General features: G+C 43.5%; 1 protein-coding gene across 1 annotated transcript in view; it reads left to right on the top strand.

Annotated features, from left to right (window-relative positions):
- Positions 1-11,556: 11,556 nt before the first annotated feature.
- Positions 11,557-24,765, top strand: part of SNX9 (sorting nexin 9) — an 87,053-nt gene continuing 73,844 nt past the window's right edge. The window contains exon 1 of the mRNA XM_070461513.1: positions 11,557-11,673. Coding sequence (XP_070317614.1) covers positions 11,662-11,673 — 12 coding nt within the window. The 5' untranslated portion in view covers positions 11,557-11,661. The remainder of the gene's footprint in view (positions 11,674-24,765) is intronic.

Here is a 24,765-nt window from a genome sequence, read left to right as displayed (position 1 = left end):
TGCTCAGTTGTGTCCGACTCTTTGAGACTCCATTGACTGCAGTTCATCAGGCTTCCCTGTCCATCACCAACTCCTGGAGCTTACTCAAACTCATGTCCATCGAGTCAGTGATACCATCCAACCATCTCATTCTCTGCCGTCCCCTTCTCCCGCCTTCAATCTTTCCCAGCATCAGGGTCTTTTCCAATGAGTCAGTTCTTTGCATCAGGTGGCCAAAGTATTGGAGTTTCAGCTTCAGCATCAGTCCTTTCAATGAATATTCAGGACTGATCTCCTTTAGGATGGACCGGTTGGATCTCCTTGCAGTCCAAGGGACTCTCAAGAGTCTTCAACACCACAGTTCAAAACCATCAGTTCTTTGGCATTCAGCTTTCTTTATAGTCCAACGTTCACATCCATATGTGACTACTGGAAAAACCATAGCTTTGACTAGATGGACATTGCTGGCAAAGTAATGTCTCTGCTTTTTAATATACTGTCTAGGTTGGTCATCACTCAGGGAGCAAGCGTCTTTTAATTTCTTGGCTGCAGTCACCATCTGCAGTTATTTGGGAATCAGGGCTACCCAAACTGAGCGAACAGTTTTCTACAGGATCCAGTGCAAACAGTCTCTGCTGTGACCCAACCCCGGCTGCCAGTGCCTGCCTTCTATCTGTGCAGCTTCACCAGCCTCCAGCATCTTCCCACCATTACCTCCCACTCCTTCCTGCCTGCTCAGATCCTAGGAATCAGATTCCTGTTAAATCTTCAATTCTGGACACTATTCCTTTTATTATACATGGATTGTGTCTTCCAAACAGTGGCAAGAGAGAAATGACATAGTCAAAATGAAACAAAAATTAAAACCAACCCATTAGCCTATCAGCCAAAACAACTTTAAAAACCAAACATTTATACACACACACACACACACACACACACACACACACACATATATATATAGTCAGCTATCCTAACACCAAAGGAAAGCCTTCTTCTATAAAATAACTTCTCCCTCCTCTCTGTATGCCCTTGTCTGGCTTGATTTTCCTTCAAGGACTTGCTAAAGCACCTGACTTGTATCCTTATTTGTAGTTTATCATTTCTTTCCACCCTCTGCAGATGGTCAGTTCTAAGGGAATACGGACTTGTATCCTCAGTGACTGTAACAGTGCCCAGTGCTGGGTACAAGATGAAGGTTTAATACATTTATTGTGATGGAAAAGCACCTCTTGCACCCCTTTTTGCTGTTTATTTTCAAGGCCACCTTTGAGGTTCACTTTAACCTCATTTAACTCATACAGTGGGAAAAGGTATACCCATGTGCCAGACCCAGGCTGACTCTGGGATCCATACTATTCTCGACTTTTCCCATCCTCCAACATGTATGGTAGGTGACCATCACATGTTTTCTTGTTCACGTTACTTTTGAGAGTTTCATATTCCCACATTAGCTTCATTAGTTGACTGTCAACTGAAGAAAAATGCACAACCAAAAGTTGTGAGTTAAGTTTTATTGGGAGACCTTGCTGAGGACTATAGCCTGGGAGACAGCCCAGATAGATAGATCCAAAGAATGGCTCCAAAGAGGTAAGGGAGGGGCCAGCACAGAACCAAGCAGACCCCTGTGCTCCTCCCCCATCAAAATACAAAGGCCCTCCATGTCCCCTACCTCTTATTTATAGAAAAGCTGAAGATTCCCAAGCTTCCTTGACTCACAAAAAAGCTCAAGCAGTTAATGATTAGGATGATAGAGTCACAGACTCCGTGTCTGACACACATTCCTGAGTTGTTTTACAGATCCTATAACTGCCACCATAGAGAAAAAACTAACTGCATGATAACCAGACTGTATCCATGACATAAGCTGCTCCATATTAAGCACAACTGAGTCTATGGCTAGCACAGTTCCAAGAACTGGCCTTAAGAGAATGAGATTAACGTTGTTGCTCATAATAATCTATATCTTTGTAAGCATCAAAATAATTATAGCTTGTTCTGCCCATATAAGTAAGCAAGCAGGCAACTTAACTGTCAGCAAAGAGATGCTTCAAATCCATGTCTGTATCATTCACTCTAAGACCTCAATGCCCTTTCTCAGCATGAAGTAATTACAGAAGACTGATCTTCCTCCCTAATTCCATAGAAACAGAATGATATCTGACAGGGGGGGATTTGCAAGCAGCTTTTTGCAGGAAACTGCCCTCAACAGGAAGCTCTTTTCTTGTTATTTCAGCAACACTATGAGAAATGGAATATTTCCTGCCATATTAGTAAACAAGTGTGTCACAGTCATTAGCAATTGCAAAATTACTGCAGATGGTGACTGCAGCCAAGAAATTAAAAGACACTTTCTCCTTGAAAGAAAAGCTATGACCAAACTAGACAGCATATTAGAAAGCAGAGACATCACTTTGCCAACAAAGGTCCAGCTAGTCAAGGCTATGGTTTTTCCAATAGTCATGTATGGATGTGAGAGTTGGACTATAAAGAAAGCTGAGCACAGAAAAATTGATGCTTTTGAACTGTGGTGTTGGAGACTCTTGAGAGTCCCTTGGACAGCAAGGAGATCCAACCAGTCTATCCTACAGGAAATCAGTCCTGGGTGTTCAGTGGAAGTACTGATGCTAAAGCTGAAACTCCAATATTTTGGCCACCTGATGTGAAGAACTGACTCACTGGACAATATCCTGATGCTGGCAAAGATTGAAGGCAGGAGGAGAAGGGGACAACAGAGGATGAGATGGTTTGATGGTATCACTGACTTGATGGACATGAGTTTGAGTAAGCTCCAGGAGTTGGTGATGGACAGGGAAGCCTGGCGTACTGCAGTCCATGGGGTCACAAAGAGTTGGACACGACTGAGCAACTGAACTGAACTGAACTGAACTACATGTGAGCTGGTGAGCCTTCAGAGTACTCAGGAAGGAGATTACCTGCCATCTAGCAGCCAGCAGACTGTAGCCACTCCCTACAGTGAGCCTCAAGGGAGCTGAGAATGTAAAAAACACATTCTGAGATGTATATGGGATGGTGCACTGGGATGACCCAGAGGGATGGGATGGGGAGGGAGGTGGGAAGGGGGTTCAGGATGGGGAACACATGTAAATCCATGACTGATTCATGTCAATGTATGGCAAAAACCACTACAATATTGTAAAGTAATTAGCCTCCAACTAATAAAAATAAATAGAAAAAAAAATATATTAAAAAATAAATAAATTTTAAAAAAAAGAAATTTCAGTGAGCCCAGACTCTTCCATCTTCCCATACATAGGAAAGAGCTAAATTCCTTTACTTGGGATATCTGATATTTTTAATTAACAATAATCTTTTGATTTTCAGACTACCGGCCTTTGTTGCAAAACTTCTGACTCCTCCCTTCACCTCCTCGGAGCAGTTCTCTCAAAGTCAGCTGAGATGCTATCACCAGGGCTTCATGTCCTAAAACTTCCCACTGAATAAAACATAACTCTCAATGTTTAGGTTTTGAATATTTTTTAAGTTGATAGCTATACTGTAACTAACCTTAAGCCAGGCACCCCCTGGGTTCTGCTCATCTCTAGCCTAAACACACTTTTCAAATCTTTTGATCATACAATATTTGCCTAACCTGTTGGTTCCTTCCATAGATCAAAGAAATAGAAATAAAGAATAAGTAATTAACAGATGACCAGTTCTCTCCTCTAGCTTCCCCTTCAGCAATCTCTCAAAAAGATTGTGGGAACAAGATAGCATCTAAAGATCGTAAGTCCACAAGCCTGCATGCAGTGAGAGATGACTACAATCATTGCAATTGATCCCCTACCTTGGTGATCAAGATTACTTCCCCTTCAAAAGGGCTTAAAAGAATTTCTCTGGTGACTCATGCAAGGGGACCAGGTTCAATCCCTGAGTCGGGAAGATTCCCTGGAGAAGGAAATGGCAAGTTGCCGGGAGCCGGCACACGAGATCCCACCCATGACAAGGTCATGGGGAGAAAGCCTGACAGGCAAGGTGGATCAGGTTTTCAGGGAATCCGAAAAGCTACCCCAAAGCTGCCCCGGGCGCTCAATTTAAAGATGGTATCTGTTCTTCTGATGCTTGCTTTAATAGACTACTCCCTAATTTCTGTAACATAGGCAGAAGGCCTTCCCAGATTTCTTTCCAAATGAGAATCAATTTAGAACTTTAATCTATAAGTTTTTTGGGTGGTGGTATTTTATAAGATTATTTAGGGTGAAAGGAGTGTTTTAATTTAAACTCCTTTGCTGGTAGTTTGTTAGCCAAATGCATTTATGCCCTTGGTACTAATATGCATGATTGCTTATAATATTCTAATCATAAAATAGCATAAAGAACCTGATTATATAAAAGCCCTAATAGACATAGAGCATTTTTGAGGGGTGAAGGAGTTTTATTAGAAAATATAAGAAAAAATTATTATAAAAGTGTTTATTGAGTTGACGTTTGCTTGCTGTGTTTTGCTTGCTGTGTTTTTGCTTTTAATGTGCTAAGGTTCTGTTATAGAAACCACTATTAATATAGTTAAAGATCTAGAGAAATAAGAACTTAGCCCTAGTGTGGTACCAATGAGATGGTTGTTAATTGTCAGCCAGGAGTGCTAGGCAGAAGCTGCCTCACCAAAGTCGCAGAGTCAGTGTGGGGTAAACTTCTTAGATAAATGCAACTGACAACTTCTGCAGAAGGATTAATTTTTGTGTTAACAAGGTCATACTTCTACTCTGTACTGTTGCCCTATGAGACCGCTACCTTTCAGTTAAGGTCACCAGAGAAACAGAAAATAGGTGTACATTCACCTGAGTTGCATAAAATGTTAATAGTCCCCAAGGCCAGAAGATAATGTACAAGACCCTCATAAACAAAGAAGTATGCAGAAAACACCCTGGTTTTGTGAAGGACAAGCTGACGTAATGTTAAACTATCTTCCCCTTAGAAATGTACTAACTTAGGGTATAAAAGCTATGGTAAAAAATAAAGCATTGCCAGACTCTGCCAGACCCTGCAAACACCCCCGTCTGGTCATTCATTCTCTCTCTCTCTCTCTCTCTCTCTCTCTCTCTCTCTCTCTCTCTCTCTCTCTCTTTCTCTCTCTCTCCCTCACAGACTTGGCCCTATCAAGGCTGGTCTCACGTGTCTTCTATCTCTCGCCGACGCCATTCATCCTGAGGGTACCCCCTGGATCCTGCTGGGGCTGAACCCCGGCAGCAAGCCACTCGAGTATTCTTGCCTGGAGAATTTCATGGACAGAGGAACCTGGCAGGCTATAGTTCAGTGGGTTGCAAAGAGCTTGACACGACTGAGCAACTCACACCTTCATTTTCACTTCACTTTCCCCTTTAAAAACTTTCATGGCTCAGCAGATCTTCAGAGTTGGTTTTTGGGAGATATGAGTCCACCTTCTCCCCAGGTTACCCCAGGTAAAGTTAACTTGGAAAGTTAAAAATAATTTTTTTTTCTCCCAACATTTGCCCCTCAAGTATTGATTTCTGAATGGCAAGCAACTGGGCTTGAGTTTGGTAACAAGGATATATATGAGTTTTTGCTGGAAAAAAGTGTAGTTAAACATCAAAAGATTACTGGGGGGAAAAAAGATGACTGCTATAACAAATACCAGACATCTTAAGTTAATGATTTTAGTGCTTTTCTATATATGGGGAAATGCATGAATCTGGTCTTGGACTTCCCTGGTGGTCCAGTGATTGAGAATCTGCCTGCCAAAGCAGGGTTCACGGGTTCGATCCCTGGCCTGGGAAGATTTCACATGGCACAGAGCAACCAAGCCCAGGCACCACAACTACTGGAGTCTGAGCATCTAGAGCCCATGCTCTGCAAGAAGAGAGAGCCCGCACAATAATGAAGACCCAGCCCAGCCATAAATAAATAATTTTTTAAAAAACAGTCTGGGCTCGTTGAAATTATTCCTTAGATATGTGTCTTTTTTTTTTTTTTTATTCCTTAGATATGTGTCTTAACTACCTTGGGCCCGTGTGCAGAGCATAGAATGCTTCCTATTGTCACCTATCCTGAATTCCCCTCAGGGTGCACCACTGAGGACCGGGGAGCAGCAGCTGCTGGCTTGATGGTGGCAACATTCCTTGTTCAGTGGAAAGGCAGGCAATGCTCTGAGCGACTGCAACACAAAAGGAAGTCACTTCAGTCGTGTCCGACTCTTTGCAACCCCACGGACTGTAGCCTGCCAGGCTCCTCTGTCCGTGGGATTCTGCAGGCAAGAATACTGGAGTGGGTTGCCATGCCCTCCTCCAGGGGCTCTTCCCAACCCAGGGATCAAACCCAGGTCTCCCGCATTGCAGACAGATTCTTTACCAACTGAGCCACCAGGGAAGCCTATTAGAACATAAGGACAACCTTATTTTGACTAAAGAATGAAACAAGAAGAATTATACTGATGTTTCCTGAGTGCTTATTCTGCTAAGTCCTACAAGCTCACTAACCAGTTTAACCCACAGAAGAAACCCATGCAGAGGGTACTATTATTATAATCATTTTGGAGTTCAGGAAACTGAGGATGAGAGAAGTAAGGTACTGAAAGTCACACGGTGTGTAAGCAACAGAATCCAGATCTGTTAACAGCAAAATCTGGGCTCATTAGGAAGAAAGAAGGAAAAAAGAGAGAACAGGGAAGTAGGGTGGGGACTGTGTGTTTTGCTGAATCATCATAGTTGTATCTAAGGAACTTCCAAGTTTTGGAAAGACAAATTTTAAAAACAATCATTTCACTGTGAGAAAATGAGTTTGAGAGTTCCTGAACTGCAATAAGGAAGCTAATATTAATTTCTGCAGTTAAAACAAAAGTGGTTTAATGTCCTAAGAGTACAGTCATAATGTACGACCATTACTGAACAAACCCAGGGCAAGCATTAATGGCCATTCTTTTCCCATCGCCACCAGCTGTGTCAGGAGCACAGACTTCCCAGGAATCCTTATAGCTGCCTTTTCTTGGGCGTGAAGAAGGGAAGTGCAAAACCCAAAGGGAGCAGCTCTGTTGCTCAGGCTACAGCTCTTTTTTCTTCTGAAAGTGGAAGCTAGTTATAACTAAAAGTATCTGCAGATGCAAATCAAATTTCTTAACTACTCAATTGCATTCTCATCAATGGGAATAAAGGAAATAACTGAACTTGGTATGTGTTAGGCTCAATGCCAGGGCTCTGGGATTTGAGGGCCAGGATGGGAGGAACCACCTCTAAGGAAGCTTGTCTAGGAAGGAAGGGGAAGGAAGGGAGGAAAGCAGGATGAATGGGTGATCAAGGGAAGCAAAAGAGGAAACCAGCTACTTCCCAACTCTGCCCAGAGCTCTTTAGAGTGAAGTCAACCTTCCAGTTTGGGAGACGCCCCTGTTCCACTGGGCAGCTGGACTCCATGAGACGAGAGGAAAGGACGCCATGCTTCCTCTGTCCTTCTCGTGTGGGTGAGTGGCTCCTAGCACAGCTCAGCACAGAAGCCCTTGTCCTGTTTTCAGCAGTAACTGTCTTTTTCTTTAGTGGGGGCGTGGGAGGTGGGGTTGGGAAGTGAACATCAGGGATCCAACCCGGTGCTCCCTGCCCTGGAAGCGTGGAATCCTAACCACTGGACTGCCAGGGAATTCCCATAGCTGTGATTGTCTTGACCATCACCAAATGCCCTCGAAACCTCTTGCCTAAAATATTTTTAATTTGAAAATGACACATTTTAGAGACTGTGATAAGAGAATTAGACTCTAGTCTCTGCTCTGGCTTAATTCATGGCCATGGATAGGTCATTTAACTACTCCAGTCTCAGTTTTACACCCATAAATGAGAGGATTACCATTTTATCATTTCATGTATGTGGTAATCATATCCAGAACAAATAAAAGCCAACCAATAACTAGAAAGTACATAGGAGATGTGCACTTCAATTTTAAGTCACACTAGAGACTTCCTTGGAGGTCCAGCAGTTGACTTCCACTGCAGGGGGCGAGGGTTCCATCCCTGGCTGGAAACTAAGATCCTGCATTCCTCTAGTTGCAGCTAACAAAAAAGATAAGTCACACTAAGGAGTATCTAAAGCATATTATCATAAATGTAATTAAGTATTTACTTATTGCATTTTTATTGATAAATTGGGTACCAAATCTCCAATAAATACTGCCAGGTTGAACATTTTCATTTCCAATTATACCAGTCAAAATCAACATTACCTCATAAAACATTGTCATAGAGGAATAACAGTTCTGAAGATATTTTTGAAAAAAATAAGATATTATTAATAAAACATTGAGAAAATTTGTATTGTGCAATATGTCACATTAACTTAGGTGATGATAGAGATGGTGGTTTTCAAACATGGTCCACAGAATTCTTTAAAGCAAGCAAACTCAGGCAAATGCCATTAAATATTGATATTGCTTAATTTGTATTTCCAAAAACTCTCATCGATTCATTTATTGATTCATTTCACAAAGTATTAGCAGGGACTGATTCTGAGCTTGGCGTGATGCTAGAGGCAGGTGCAAGACAGGGGCACAGGGCTTCCTCTCCCGAACTAACAGTCTGATGGGAAAGGCAGGCAAATGAATGACAAGCTGTTGTTTCCACAGGCAAGGAAACCAGTACCTGAAATTTTTTATCAACAGAACTTGACTTAGACTGGGGACAGGGAAGATATCCCCGACAAACTGTCTGTTGCAAGGGTTCTGGGCAGCTCTGAAGGATGAGTGGGAGGTTAGTGGGTGTGTGGGTGTGGAGGAGGAGGAGGGGTGGTTGGTGGGAATTTCAAAGAATCAACACCAACAACATAACTTGAGAGTCCCAGTGCGAAATGAAAATGTGAAGCCCCTTGTTCAAAACTATTAAGAATTTAAAGATGGCAAGAGCAGAGCATTAAAGGAAGGACGAGGCCCTGTGAGACGACACAGGTCATGTGCCCCATAGCCAGTCCTGGCCCTCACCACCGAAACGGAATGTAAAGATCAGGGTTCAGGAGGACGTGGGAGGCCAGTGTGGTTGAAGCAGAGCCTGGGGCGGGCAGTGTGAGATGGAGCTGGACCTCAGGTGAGGATTGTCAGTGACTACTCTTCCAGGCTCTATAAATTAACGCCCACCTCAATAACACAGGAAGTGACTTCGCCTTTATTTAAACATTTGTACTAATTTGCATTGGTCATTCTGAGTTTGGTGTCAACTGGGTTTTTTTTCTAAAAATGAAGCCAGGCTTACAGACCTTGTCCAAGTAGGGAATGCTTGGATTCTGATCTGCTTGCTTTCTTGGTGCTAGGTGCCCAGGATGACTGGGTATCCAGAACTTAACAAATAAGCATGCAGAAATGCACAATCACAGGAGGGACCCTCAATCTGCACCTTCTTATCAAAATATGCATTGCTGAATTGCTGCAGGGTGCTGTAGCCAGTTTTCAAATTGAACAGAATAAGGAAAATTCACTACTTACAGTATTATCCAAGTTCAAATCCTGACTTCTCTACATATTACTGTGTGCTTAGCCAAAGGATTTATTTAGTTGTTTGTTAAAATGTAAACTTGCTTTGGGACTTCCCTGGTTGGCTGAGTGGTTAAGACTCCATGCTCCCAATGCAGGGCACTCAGGTTCAATCCCTAGTCAGGGAACTAGATCCCAAATGCTACAACTAAGAGCTGGCATGTTGCAACTAAAGATCCCACATCTCACAACAGAAGTAGACCCAGCATAGACAAATAAATAAAAATAAATATTTAAAATGTAACTTTTTTTAAGATAAAACAACACACATACATAATCAAAAATTTTGACAATAGCCTCTAGTGAATCTTCTCAGCAATTTCCTAGGCATATACAACCTATTTTCTTTTGTTTTTTACACAAATGGATTGTACTATACATAATGTTCCTTTTACTTTTATCATTACCCCCCCCCTTTTTTTTTGGCCAAGCTGTGCATGGCATATGGGGTCTTAGTTGCTTGTGTTAAGTCTCTCAGTCATGTCTGACTCTTTGAGATCCCATGGACTGAAGCCCACCAGGCTCCTCTGTCCATGAAATTCTCCAGGCAGGAATACTGGGGTGGGTTGCCATTCCCTCCTTCATGGGATCTTCCCCACCCAGGGATGGAACCTTCCTCTCTCACCTCTCCCGCACTGGTAGGCAGGTTCTCACTTGGGCCACCTGAGCTTTCCTGGTGGCTCAGCTGGTAAAGAATCTGCCAGCGATGCAGATGTGGGTTCAATCCCCCGGGTGGGACGATCCCCCTGGAGGAGGAACTGCCACGCTGCTCCAGTAAGGACAGAGGAGCCTGGTGGGCTACAGTCCATGGGGTCCCAACGAGTTGGACATGACTGAGCGACTAACAAACATGATGATAGTAGCCGTAGCCCCCGAACTCAAACACAAAAATTCACAGAAAATGCTTTAGTACCCTATCCATTTAAAACCTCTTTGTAGAAGGCAACCAGTTAAATTTCTAGAGATCAAATAGAATATTTTCGAGAGGACAAAAATTGACATTAACTGTACCGCTTTCCTCGCTTAAAGATGATTTCTGATAGTTGCCTCTTTTATGAGGTACATATCCCCGTGATAAAATAAAATGTACTGTAATAATATTTCCATCAAGAGATGTCTTTCAGTCACATCTTTCGTACTTGAGTGAAAATCTTGCTATTCAATTTAATTCATTCATTTATTATTGATAACAAAGGCCACACATCCAACTCTGAAGAAAAATGTTCTGACAAGAAAAATGGAAATTTTTAAGACTTCTAAAATTCCCATTTCGAGAAACCTGTTGGGTCTCCCCCAGACCTCTGGGGCCCGGAGGCGTTTTTTTAAATTTATCGGGAGTCCAGAAGGAGGTTAACGGGACGCCTCAGAACGAAAGCCCAGAACCTCCGGGCCCGGGACCACAGCCCGCCGGCAACTCCAGGCGGGTGGCGGGTTTTCCGTGAAGGGCCAGGCGGACCTGGAAGCCATTGCTCCGATCCGTGCCGGCTGCGTTCTCCACACTCATTTCACTTAGCCCCGAGCACGACCGGCCCCACAGCCACGCCGACGCGGGACAAAGATCCCGTCCGCGACTCGAGCCCGTCCAGGGGGACGCGCCCCGTTGTATCTCCACAGCGAAACACTTCAGTCGCGGTGACCGGCTGAAGGGCCGCTCGAGACTCGGCTCCCCCGGCAGGCGCTCCCTCATAAGCGTGTCCCTCACTCCCGTCCACCGTCCCCACGGCGGGCGGCCAGGCGGGACGCGGTCGGTGGGTGGGGGGTCCATGATCCAGCCCGACCCCGGCCGCCCTCGGGGGACGCGGCCCGGAGCTCTGCGACAAAGGGCGCCGGCGGCGCGGCCCGAGGCGAAGGCTCCGGGCGGGGGTGGAAAGTGGGAGAGGAGGCCGGGCCGGCCGAGGGCACCGGGCGCGCTTCCGCCGGCCGCGCCGCGCACGCCGCGATAGATGGGAGGCTCGGCTGGCGGGGGCGGGGGCCGCGCAGCCGGGGAGTTTCAGGAACTGGAGGAGCGGGGCGGCGGCTGGAGTCGCCCAGAGCCGAGACTCGGGGCCGGGGCGGAGCCGCCGCCGCCGCCGCGCCGGGGCCCAGCCGTAGCCGCCGCCGCCGCCGCCGCCGCCCTCGCTTTCGTCCGGCCGCCTGGGGCCGATAGCTGCGGCGCGGGAGAGGAGCCGACCGTCCCGGGCTGAGGGCGGGGGGCAGATCCGCCCGCCATGGCCACCAAGGTGAGGGGAGCGCGGCCCAGGCCCCGGGCCGGCCGCTCGGCCCTGCGGCGGCGCGGGGGAGGGTCGCGGCCGGGGGGGCGCGAGCGGCAGCGCCGCCGGGGAGGCCGAGGGGTCGCGCCGGGGCCCACCCGGCCCCTGCCGAGCTCGGGGCTAGCGGGGCGGACGAGGGGCCGGGGCCGGGGCGCGCGGGGGCTCAGCTGGGGGGCGCGGGGCGGGACTCCGGCCGCTCTCAGCGCCGTCTGCAAAGTTTGCGCCTGAGCGTGTGGGCCGCGGCCGGGCAAGAGGGAGGGAAAGTTCCCGCAGCTCCCCGGCGCCCGCCCCGAGAAGCCGCCCGCCCGCCTGCCGGGAGAGCCCCCGACTCGGTCCCGAGTGGAGTCCACTCTCCGCCGCTCCGCGCGTCCGGCCGCCGCCGCCGCGGGAGCAGCGTTCCCTCCTCCCTCCGTAGAGGGTGGGACTCCCCCGGCGCCGCGGGCGGCTTTCGGGGGTCCGACCCGCGCCCGGCCGGATTGGAAATTTAAAATGCAGGCCGGAGAGTCGAGGCTCCTGAGGAGGGAAAAAAATGTTAGTGAAACGTCCCGCGCGCTTCTACTTCCCTCAATTTGCTTGGTTTTTTTTTTTTTTTCTTCTCTTTTGTTTTGCTACCTTTTCGATTTGAATGTTATTTCCAGCATGAATAAAATACCAAGAGGGAAATGACTCTGCTTTCAATTACGTTGTTTGCTTAAAAAAAAAAAAAAAAAGGTCCAGGCCCGAATTACGTGGTGGAACTTTGACTCGCGCTTGGTTAATTGGCCAGGAGCGGTGGTTTGCTTATTTTACAGTATTGTCGGCGAAATTACCGTTCACCCTTCGCTACCTGAGTCTGCAGGCGCCACCTTCCTCCCCCAGCTCCCTGGGGCTGGAACGTTTCGTTCTCGTCGGCCACTGAAATGGGAAAGCCATGCTCCCCTCCAGGAGCCAGGGGTGGGGTTTGAGTTGACTTTTTTTGATTTTGGAAATAGTTTCAGTAATGTTCCTTTTATTAACATCAGAACCCTCTACCGTGTTTATTTTTGAAACCTCACTTCTTGGGTTGGTGAAAGCCTTAGATTTGTTGCTTTTGGGTTTTTGGTTTTGGTAGAGAGAGAAAACTTACAAAACTGATAAGTTTAAAACACCTTTCGAAGATCATATTCATATTTCAGTCTGTGAAGTTTTGTGTTCTGTTTCTGTCTAGGTGCAGTGTGTTTTTTGTTTTTGATGGAGATTCTTCTCCAGGGAACCTGTTGCCTGCTGTTACTGAAATAATTACTTTCTTGTTAATATATTATTGGCTAAGCTCTGTCTTCCCTGGTGGCTCAGCTGGTAAAGAATCCGCCTGCAGTGCGGGAGAACTGGGTTCAATCCCTGGGTTGGGAAGATCCCTGGAGAAGGGAAAGGTTACCCACTCCAGTATGCTGGCCTGGAGAATTCCTTGGACTGTATAGTCCATGGAGTCGCAGAGTCGGACACGACTGAGCAATTTTAAATTCACTTCAGACTCTATCTTGGTTTTCTTAGATGTAATAGAACTTTGCTACCTTTTTAACATATATTATTTCATGTTGATCTTTTTAGAAACAAAACTTAGATCAAATATTTCTAAGGAAATTTGATTTTGAGGTTTGTTGCCAAACATTTAAATGACCAATTACACATTTTACTTTGCGCTCATCTTACAACCTTAAAAGCTGTTTATGGTAGATATCTATTCCTTTGATGGTCAGTGTTTTGCTATTTTGTACCCTGATCTACTGGCCCATATTAGACTGTCCATTCAGTGGGACTCAGCTTAGCAACTAGTGCTGGTATATATAATGAAAATTGTATTTGATACTTAAACCTGAACTTGCATGCTCTTGTATGCTCAGTTGTGTCCTACTGCTTGCAACCCCAGGACTGTAGCTCGTCAGGCTCCTCTGTCCATGGAATTTTCCAGGCAAGAATACTGGAGTGGGTATTTTCCCATAAAATTAGAATAGTTTTTGTGCTAAACTTGAATTGTGTATGTCCTCACAAAACACAAGCCTTAAAGCATGAGTGAACACTTCCTACTCCACTTGCCTTCTCCACTGAAGGCAGATAACAGTCATCCTGAGTCGGTTTCTTTCACCTTTCTAAATCACTATTCCACATGGTACTCCTTTCCATGTTTACATTGTGACAAACCACTTCCGGTTTCAAAAAAAAAGGAGAAGCACTATATAGGAGTCTTCCTCCGTTTTCCTACTTCCTGGTGATTCTTACATCAAACCAGTTTCTTTTTTTAATTGTTCCCAAATTTTGTTTCCCACTCCCTTCCATCCATACCATTACCAGCATCTGAGTAGTTTGAGGGTTTTCCTTTCCTTTCTTTAATTTTAATTGGTTAGGTTAACTTTTTAGTAAGAGCGAATAAGAATAAACTTTTTAGTAAGTAATACTGTCTGACTTTTAAAAAATTGTATCAAATGGCATTCAGGCTCCTGCTGCAAGCATTAAGTGATGAGACATAAACACAATATGTGGATATTTTAGGTAGTGTCAGAAAATGCCTTCAGTTGTCTTCAGATATAATTTTCTGATGTAATGCTCTTATATGTTTTCATGAAGATAAGTCATCTTTGAACTATCATGCTTTTTAGAAAACTACACTGGTATATTCACAATAGTAAGAAATTACCTTTTAGAAGAAAAACTTGAATTAGCTAGTTCTTAACTGCCAAAGAAAATTAATCAGTAACTGCACAGTTGAAAGAAATGATCTGTTCTTGTTTCTAATCTCAGAATGTTGAATTCACCTTGAGTCCCCATCTTGTCACATTTGATAAATACAACAAAAGGCTAATATGAGTGTGTAGCCTGTACTTCTAGGAACGCCAGGTTATATTTTTACATAGTCATATAGTGAATTTAGGAATAAATTATTTAAGGGAAAGAAATTCTTTTTCTCTCTTTTTCTTCTGGGATATAGCAAAAGAGACATGAAATAGTTAATAGAAGTTAGTCCATAGCTGTGTAATTTAGCTGTAATTTCCATGTCACAGTTAACCTTTGGAACTAATCTGAATCCTTTTGTGCTTATGTAGACACATTTTATGTTGTTATATGTTTAGTCGCTAAGTTGTGTCCAACTCTTTGCGACCCCGTAGGCTGTAGCCTGCCAGACTACTCTCTGTCCATGGAATTCTCCAGTCAAGAATACTGGAGTGAGTTGCCATTTCCTTCTCCAGGGGACCTTCCTGACCCAGGGAGCAAACTTGCCTCTCCTGCATTCCAGGCGGATTCTTTACTGCTGAGCTGCACTTTTAGGAGTAATCATTAGAACCAAATTTGAAGAATTCCTGTTTTCGGATTTTTGTTTTCGGTTTTGGTTTTAGTTTTTCTTTCCATCTCCAGTATCTAAAGTTGTATCTTTGTTATAGTGCTTGTTTGGTTGAATGGAGTGAGGGTGTAATATTGAAATTACCGGTATTGCTCAGGACTGTTACATGATATATATTATGAGGAGAGTTTAGAAAGCATACTTTGTAGTCTCTTCTGAGCAAAAACCTGTTTACTGTAGAAGTTTGTTGAAGAAGAGAGTAGCAATAGCTTTCGAAAGGGTCTTAAAGATTTAGTTGTTTTTGATTTTTCTTTTAACAGTATGGAAAATGGTAAGCATTCAGTTTTGCATGACAGTACTATATTTTAAAGTGTCTTCATAAATAGAGTATCTACACAGTATTTGTATAGTCGCAGAAAAATTCTATGACTGTAGGAATATCAACCAATTTCTTCTTAAAGAAGGAACAGATGAGAAAGCATAAAAATTTTGCAGAATTTCTGCTGTACCCTGCTTTTATATTGACCATCCATCTGAAATTTTAATTACAGTTTTAGTTTGATTGCCCACCGAAACTTTGTACCTTTGCACAAGCTGTTCCTCCTTTCTGGAATGCTGTTCTCTGTCCTTTCACTTACGTGCCTTCTTTTACACATTATATCTCAGCTCAAAGCATTACTACAGAAAGCTTGCTGATCTCCCCGACCCATACCAGGGTCACCTCATTCGTCCAGATGGGTGTTTTACATGTGTTTCTCTGCCCACTGCTCCTTTAGGGTGCTGTCAGCCCCCGGAGGCTGGACTGTGTGTTTGCTCATCTGTGTATCTTCTGTATCAGGCACAGACCAGGCTTTTAGTAAACTGTTATTCCATGAATGAATGTTGAATTTTCTTGTCTCCATTCCTCCCTCTCCAGTTTGAAAGAGCAAAAAGATTTTCCAGTGAGATAAGTGACTATTAAAATGATTTATTTCCACCTGTAAACTTTTTTCCCTTCAGTTGTGCATTTTAGTAACAAATTTTTGAAAGTATGCATGCACAATGGAAAATACTTATCTACAGCTTAGGTATTGGCCATGTCTTTTAAATGAAAGAAATCAGTTTTTACTAATTATTACATGAGAAATTTATTCTTATACTTTAAGGAAATTGAAACAAATTTCACACTTTTGAGATTTTAAAAAGAGATATCTTTAACCTGTGAATTGTTAGAAATGTCTAGTTTCTAAAAATATAAGGCTTTTCTATTTATCATTTTGTTAATGATTTCAAACTTAATTTCATCATGATCAGGGAATCTGATTGATACTGATAACCATACCTGAAAATTTGCTGATGCTAACTTTATAGGTAGGGTATAGTTGGGTTTTGTAAATGTTATACCTGTGCATAAAAATATATATATATATATTCCCTAATCGATGTATATAAATGTATTTTCTATATATGTCCATACAAACTTATTAACTATGCTGTTCCCATCTGTATCCTCACTAATTCTACTTAATCTGTTGTGTCTAATGTCTTTTGTCTACTTGACAGAGATGCTAAAATGGTGGATTTGAAATTTTCTCTAAGGTTAGGATTAATATTATATTCCAGATGAACTGAACCTTTTATTATTAGGAAGTGACCCTTATTATAATGCATTTTTTCTTAAAGGTGATTTTTTCTGAAGTTAATGATTTCACTGGCTTTCTTTTGATAAATATTTTCCTGACATATAAAAAGCCCGCAGCTGAATCTTACCTTTTCATCTCGTTTGGCAGTCTTTGTGGCTAGAGGGTTTTGTTTGCCTTATTTGTGTTTATTCTGTGTTTGGATTTCTGGCTACCATATACAGGTTGACTGAGGACTCCCCCCAGTCCCTCAACTTTTTAGAAGGTTTGTTCCTTACCTTCAGAAGGTTTGCTCCCATACCTTGGAGATGTTGTGGTTTCAGTTCAGCCCTTCAGTCATGTCCGACTCTTTTCAACCCCATGAACTGCAGAATGCCAGGCCTCCCTGTCCATCACCAACTCCTGGAGTTTACTCAAACTCATGTCCATTAACTCGGTGATGCCATCCAACCATCTCATCCTCTGTCATCCCCTTCTCCTGCCACCTTCAATCTTTCCCAGCATCAGGGTCTTTTCCAGTGAGTCATTTCTTCCCATCAGGTGGCCAGAGTATTGGAGTTTCAGCTTCAACATCAGTTCTTCCAATGAATGTTCAGGACTGATTTCTTTTAGGATTGACTGGTTGAATCTTCTTGCAGTCCAAGGGACTCTCAAGAGTCTTCTCCAACACCACAGTTCAAAAGCATCAATTCTTTGACACTCAGCTTTCTTTATAGTCCAACTCTCACATCCATAGGGGACTACTGGAAAAATCATAACCTTGACTAGACAGAGCTTTGTTGGCAAAGTGATGTTTCTGCTTTTCAATATGCTGTCTAATTTGGTCATAGCTTTTCTTCTAAGGAGCAAGCGTCTTTTAATTTCATGGCTGCAGTCATCATCTGCAGTGATTTTGGAGTCCAGAAAAATAAAGTCAGCCACTGTTTCCATTGTTTCTCCATCTATTTGCCATGAAGTGATGGGACCAGATACCATGATCTTTGCTTTCTGAATGTTGAGCTAAATTTAAGCCAACTTTTTCACTCTCTTCTTTCACTTTCATCAAGAGGCCCTTTAGTTCTTCTTTACTTTCTGCCATAAGGGTTATGTCATCTGCATATCTGAGGTTATTGATGTTTCTCCTGGCAATCTTGATTCCAGCTTATGCTTCGTCCAGCCCAGTGTTTCTCATGATGTATTCTGCGTACAAGTTAAATAAGCAGGATGACAATATACAGCCTTGACATACTTCTTTCCCGATTTGGAACCAGTCTGTTTTTCCATGTCTAGTTCTAACTGCTGCTGCTTGCCCTGCATATAGATTTCTCAGTAGGCAGGTCAGGTGGTCTGGTATTCCCATCTCTTTCAGAATTTTCCACAGTTTATTGTGATCCACAGAAAGGCTTTGGCATAGTCAGTAAAGCAGTAGATGTTTTTCTAGAACTCTCTTACTTTTTTGATGTTCCAACAGATGTTGGCAATTTGATCTCTGCCTCCTCTGCCTTTTCTAAATCCAGCTTGAACATCTAGAAGTTCACAGTTCACGTACTGTTGAAGCCTGGCTTGGAGAATTTTGAGCATTACTTTGCTAGCATGCTAGATGAGTGCAATTGTGCGGTAGTTTGAGCATTCTTTGGCATTGCTTTTTTTGGGGATTGGAATGAAAACTGACCTTTTTCGGTCCTGTGGCCAGTGCTAAGTTTTCCAAATTTGCTGGCCTATTGAATGCAGCACTTTCACAGTGTCATCTTTTAGGATTTGAAATAGCTCAACTGGAATTCCATCACCTCCACTAGCTTTGTTTGTAGTGATGCTTCCTAAGGCCACCTTGACGTCGCATTCCAGGATGTCTGGCTCTAGGTTGGTGATCACACCATTGTGATTATATGGGTTGTGAAGATCTTTTTGTACAGTTCTTCTGTGTATTCTTGCCACCTCTTCTTAATATCTTCTGCTTCTGTTAGATCCATACCATTTCTGTCCTTTATTGTGCCCATCTTTGCATGAAATGTTCTCTGCTGCTGCTGCTGCTAAGTCGAATCAGTGTGTCCAACTGCGTGCGGCCCCACAGACGGCAGCCCACCAGGCTCCCCCGTCCCTGGGATTCTCCAGGCAAGAACACTGGAGTGGGTTGCCATTTCCTTCTCCAATGCATGAAAGTGAAAAGTGAAAGTGAAGTCGCTCAGTTGTGTCTGACTCTTAGCGACCCCATGGACTGCAGCCTACCAGGCTCCTCAGTCCATGGGATTTTCCAGGCAAGAGTACTGGAGTGGGGTGCCATTGCCTTCTCCAGAAATGTTCCCTTGGTATCTCTAATTTTCTTAAAGAGATTGCTAGTCTTTCCCATTCTATTATTTTCCTCTATTTCTTTGCATTGATCACTGAGGAAGGCTTTCTTGTCTCCCCTTGCTGTTCTTTGAAACTGCATTCAAATGGGTGTATCTTTCCTTTTCTCCTTTGCCTTTCTCGTCTCTTCTTTTCACAGCTATATGTAAGGCCGCCTCAGACAACCATTTTGCCTTTTTGCATTTCTTTTTCTTGGGGATAGTCTTGATCCCTGCCTCCTATACAATGTCACGAACCTCTGTCCATATTTCTTTAGGCACTCTATCAGATCTAATCCCTTGAATCTGTTTCTCACTTCCACTGTATAATTGTAAGGGATTTGGTTTAGGTCATATCTATTGTGGGTTGGCACCAGACTAATGCCAGAGACCTTCAATTGGTAAAAAGCAAAATATCCGAAAAGTGCAATAATGCAAAGCAAATAAAAGGAGGTATGCTTGTATGTCAGTTTTTTCATATGTGTATGTCATAAACATTTATGTTACTATTTCTGCCTTAAAATAGTACTCAGTTTCATTACCCTGCTCCAGAATTACAGAGACCTTAAGATACCGGGCTGCAGTCCTCTCTCCCAGCACTTTGTTGCTGCCTCGTGTTCTAGTTGTCTTTTGTACCACAGATTAGACATTATTTTTGTTTTTTTTTTTTTAATACAGTTAGTGTTTACTTAGATTTAATCAACTTTTATCTTTGCTTACTATTCCTTTTCACATTTCAGTTGTTTCTGGCATAATTTTCCTTTTTCCTAAAGTGACTTCTTTGGAGTTTCCATTAGGGAGAGTTTGTTATCGGTAAAAATCTTTCATGTGGGAAAATGTATTTTGGCTTGTGCTTAAAAAATAGTTTTCTAGGTACAGAGTTCTGTTATTTCCAGTTTCTTACTGGATTTCAAAGATACTGCTCAGAAGTCAGCATTTAATATTGTTCCTGAATAGATGGTCTGACTCCTCTGTCTGCCCGTTTTTAAGACCTTCTCTATTTCTTCAGTTTCGTGGTACCACCTTAGCGGGTTCACGTGTGGATTTTATTTCTTTAGCTTGGGATTTATTGGGGAGCTTGAATCTGAGGATGGGCATTTCGGTAGTTCTGCAACAGTGCAGCACGTAGAGCTTTCTGTGGTGATGGAAATGCTCTCCACTGGTCCAGTCCCATGTGGTAGCCTCCTGCCACGCAAAGCTCAGGAGAACTTGAAGTGTGGTTAGTGTGACCGAGGAACTGTATTTTAAATTTTCACTTAAATAGTCATATGTGGCCACTGGTTAGCACAGTGGGGAGTGCAGCTATAGAAAATTCAGTGACTATTTCAGGGATATCGCCTCTTTTCTGTTCTCTCTTTCTGGACCCCTAATTAGCATGAAAAGGTCCCACAGATGTCTGGCTTCCTGACTTTCACCTGTCGTGTTTTAGAGCCGCATCTGGATGATTTCTGACTCTTGCCTTCAGTTTACTGTTCTCTTTGCTGTTGTTCAGTGGCTCAGCCGTGTCCGACTCTGCGACCCCATGGACTGCAGCCCACCAGGCTCCTCTGCCCATGGGATTCTCCAGGCAGGAATCCTGGAGTGGGTTGCTGGGCCCTTCTCCAGGGGACCTTCCCCACCCGGGATCGAACCCACATCTCCTGCCCTCGCAGGTGGATTCTTTACCGCTGAGCCGCCCCAACCTGCTGTGTTTCTTAGTGCCGTGTTGTAGATGATTCCTCTGACCCCTGCCTTCTGTTTACTAGTCTTCCTTTCATTGGGCCTGATCTGTTCTTTTTCCCATTTGTTTTTCAATTATGTTCTGTTTTTAGAAGTTATGTTGTTTGGTTCTGTTTCAGATCTGCTTGATCATTTTTTATATTCTCTAATTGCTCATATCCTTAAGCTTCTCTTAAGCTTATTACACATTGAGAGTTTGTTAATTCTGATCAGTCAGTCAGTTCAGTTGCTCAGTTGTGTTCGACTCTTTGCGACTCCGTGGACAGCAGTACGCCAGGCCTCCTTGTCCATCACCAACTCCCAGAGTTTACTCAAACTCATGTCCATTGCGTGATGCCATCCAACCATCTCATCCTCTGTCATCCCCTTCTCCTCCTGCCTTCAGTCTTTCCCAGCATCAGAGTCTTTTCCAGTGAGTCATTTCTTCCCATCAGGTGGCCAGAGTATTGGAGTTTCAGCTTCCGCATCAGTCCTTCCAATGAGTATTTAGGAGTGATTTCCTTTAGGATGGACTGGTTGGATCTCCTTGCAGTCCAAGGGACTCTCAAGAGTCTTTTCCAATACCACAGTTCAAAAGCATCCATTCTTAATTCTGATACCTGAGGTCTAATTCAGTGATTTTCTTGTGCGGGTTGCGATTTTATTTTCTTCTGTGAGTTGCTCCTTTTCCCTGGAACTTCACCTAAGGGTTTTGATAACTAAATTGAAGTTTCAGTCTTCTACGGAGAATTTGCCTTTGCTTATGCCAGTCTCTCGGGGATGCTGCATCCTGGAGGTCACAGTAACTTCCTGACTTTATGTTTTTCCACCTGTACTCTATAGCATAAATATGGATCTCAGATCTCAGGAGAAATCTCCCTTATTCCCCTGCTCTCAGTCAAAGATAAGACACGTTTCCTTGCTGTTTCCTTTGTACAACAGGTTCCTTTTCCCTTTTGTTGAGGTCCTTTTGGGGGTCCCAGTTTCAAGTTTAGTACAGGAGCCTTTATCTCTCACTTCCTGCTGCCCCAGGACAATATGCAGTGCCAGCCTGCTGTTAAGTCGCTTCAGTCATGCCTGACTCTTTGTGACCCCATGGACTGTAGCCCACCAGGCTCCTCTGTCCATGGGATTCTCCAGGCAAGAATCCTGGAATGGGTTGCCATGCCCTCCTCCACAGGATCTTCCCAACCCTGGAATTGAACCCATGTCTCTTGCGTCTGGTAGGCGGATTCTTTACTGCTAGTGCCAGACCCAAACTCTGGCTCCCCAGGGCTTGGAGAAGCCTCCTGGGGCAGAACCCTGTCTCAACATGTTTTCCTCCCAGGGTTTCTGCTCTCACTTCCTCTGACCTCTCTAGAGCCTTTCCTTTTGTGCTGACTCAGCATTGTGTTTTAAAAGGTATTTATTTGTGTGTGTGTGTGTGGGGGGGGTGTCTTTAGTTTTTAATATTTTATTCAGAACTTCACTCTGGCGGCATTTCAGGGAATCAGCCTGCCCTGCGTGCCAGAACAAAATCCAAGTCAGAACATCTTTATAACAGGCTGTAAAGTGAAGGAAGTGAATATTTGCACACAGAGTGTTCATCTGTTCTTTGGAGGGAGAATGGTGGTAAAGCAGAGTTGTTAAGCATTTTACTTGAAACCAAACCTTAAACCATCAAAATAACAGACTGGGCATTTCACTTCCCAATTGGTATTTTCTTTTTTTTCCCTCCCCTTCTGATTATCAAAAACACATGATAGATTTAGCCCATCTTGTTCATTTTTAGGTGTTGTAAATACAGTGCTTGAGGATGTTATTCAGTATGACTCAGTTTTTCTAAGCTATTTTTAGTATCTGAAAACTGAGTCGTATAGTAAGTAGTGTTACCTGCAGAGGCAGGATTCAAAAGTCACCTGTTTGTGTCAGGTGGGACATTTAAATCAAGGGGACACAGAACTTTAGACATTAGTTAATGAAACAAAAAATGCACTTGTTCTGGGAACAGTCATCATTCACCGACTGCTTCCTCTGAGTGTAGAGTGAGCTCCGTGTTGAGTTCTGTGGTCCTCCCAGTGCGTCAGGCTGGAAGGCCTGGCCTTGCCTGGAAGTGATATTGTCTGCACATGGGGCTTCTGCTGCAGCCTCTCAAGCCAGTAAGGCTTGCTTCCCCACGTGGCGCTAATGGTAAAGAACCCGCCGGTCAATGTAGGAGACATGAAAGACACGAGTTCGATCCTTGGGAAGATCCCCTGGAGTCGGAAATGGCAACCCACTCCAGTATTTTTGCCTGGAAAATTCCATGGACAGAGGAACCTGGCCGGCTACAGTCCATGGGATTGCAAAGAGTCCGCCACAGCTGAGTACACATACATGTAACTCACTCTTGAGAACTTCTTTTTCATCTTGTTTGGTATTCTCAAGATTTTGAGTAATGAATACTTATCGTTTTTGTAATAAGGAAGAAAACAAGTTAATTTTTTTAACTTAAGAACTTATTGTCATTAACCAGAACCTCTGAAACTGACTTCCAAATTTATCTACCTTCTGTTAATTTGTTTTCAATTATGCTAAGATAAAAAAAAGTTTTTCAGTTATTGCTTATACATAGTAAGTGGCACTTCAGTAGGAAAATGCCAATACATTCAGTATTACAAATAAAAACTTAAAATTTATTTTTCTTCCTTAAGCACCATATTTTCTTCTTCCAAAGGAGAAAAAGTATGTTTCTTAAGCTTTTAAAAATGGCTAAAAACTCACTGACTAACCAGCACTGAACCTGAAGTTCTTGGAAAATTGCTCTTCTTGTTTTACCTGCCTCTCTGAACTCTTTCCCTCAGGAGCTTAAAGGACTCCTTTGTGAGTCAGCAGCAGTTTCTTCACTCCCCACCTTCGTAAGATTTGAGAGTGAAGAGCTGAATTTAAAATTTTAGTCTTTTTGTTGATATGTCAGGCTTCCTTTGTCTCATGATTGCCATTTGTGTGCAGTCACAAGTCGTGTCTGATTCTTTGCGACCCCATGGACTGTAGCCCATCAGGCTCCTCTGTCCGTGGGATTTTCCAGGCAAGAGTACTGGAGTGGGTTGCCATTTCCTCCTCCAACTATTAAGTAAAGTATATTCAGCTTCTTGAAACCAGAAAACCTAGGAAACCAATAGACTTTAGACTATGAAATCTGTAGTTACATAAGATTGATCCATCTTAATCATTTAAAGCTATGATGATAGCAAAAAATTATGGGGATTGTTTTCGAAAATTCTGATATTTAAGATGGTTCTAATCTTTACTATGGTATCTATAGTATTTAAAAACCCATTCCCCTTTTTGATAAGTAAAAACATCCCATACTCTTCTTATCGTTTATATTACAAAAGTGATAGATGATTGTTCTCTAAAATGCGAGTACTAATTATTTTCCCCAAAACTCCCTTCTTCTCTGACTCGGTAGGAATCTCTCCTGTAAAGAAGATGATGGCAATGGTAATAAACGTCCATCTAAGAAAGAAATTGGACTCTCACAAAAGTGCATCCATATTTTATGAGTGGTGATCATGTTTAGGCATTAATGGTAGAGCTGTGGTACCTGAGCTGCGTCACAGCCCCCGGCCTGTAATGTGAAAGTGAAAGCATTAGTCACTCAGTCGTGTCCGACTCTTTGTGACCCCATGGGCTGTAGCCCGCCAGGCCCCTCTATCCGTGGGATTTCCCAGGCCAGAATACTGGAGTGGGTTGTCCTTTCCTTCTCCAGGGGGTCTTCCCGCCCCAGGGATCAAACCCGGGTCTCCTGCATCGCAGGTCGTTTCTTGATCATTTGAGCCACATGGTTCAACAAGTGTCCCCCACCTGGAGAGCTCCTCAAATCGCAAATTGAAATTGCTGTTTGATTTCTGAGTTCCTGATTCAGGAGGTGGGACCAGAACATGCATTTCCACCAGTTTCAAGGTGATGCTGCTGCTGCTGGTCTGGGGACTGCACTTAGAGAAGTAGTGTTGCAGGAGATGGAAAAAGAAAGCAAGAACCCGGGTTCTGTCCTGGGTTCTTCTCTAGAACTGTGGACCGTAAAGTAGGTGGGCTCTAGCGTACTGTGTGCAATAAGTGTGCGTTTCTTGCTGAAAAGATTCTAATCTGATGAGTTCAAGTGAGGCTGAACATTTTTAAATTGGTATTC

Source organism: Odocoileus virginianus, chromosome 34 (assembly GCF_023699985.2).
Source record: "Odocoileus virginianus isolate 20LAN1187 ecotype Illinois chromosome 34, Ovbor_1.2, whole genome shotgun sequence".
In the NCBI taxonomy this organism is placed as follows: Eukaryota; Metazoa; Chordata; class Mammalia; order Artiodactyla; family Cervidae; genus Odocoileus; species Odocoileus virginianus.
Note: the sequence above shows the minus strand (reverse complement) of the source record. Positions and strands in the feature narration are given on the sequence as shown.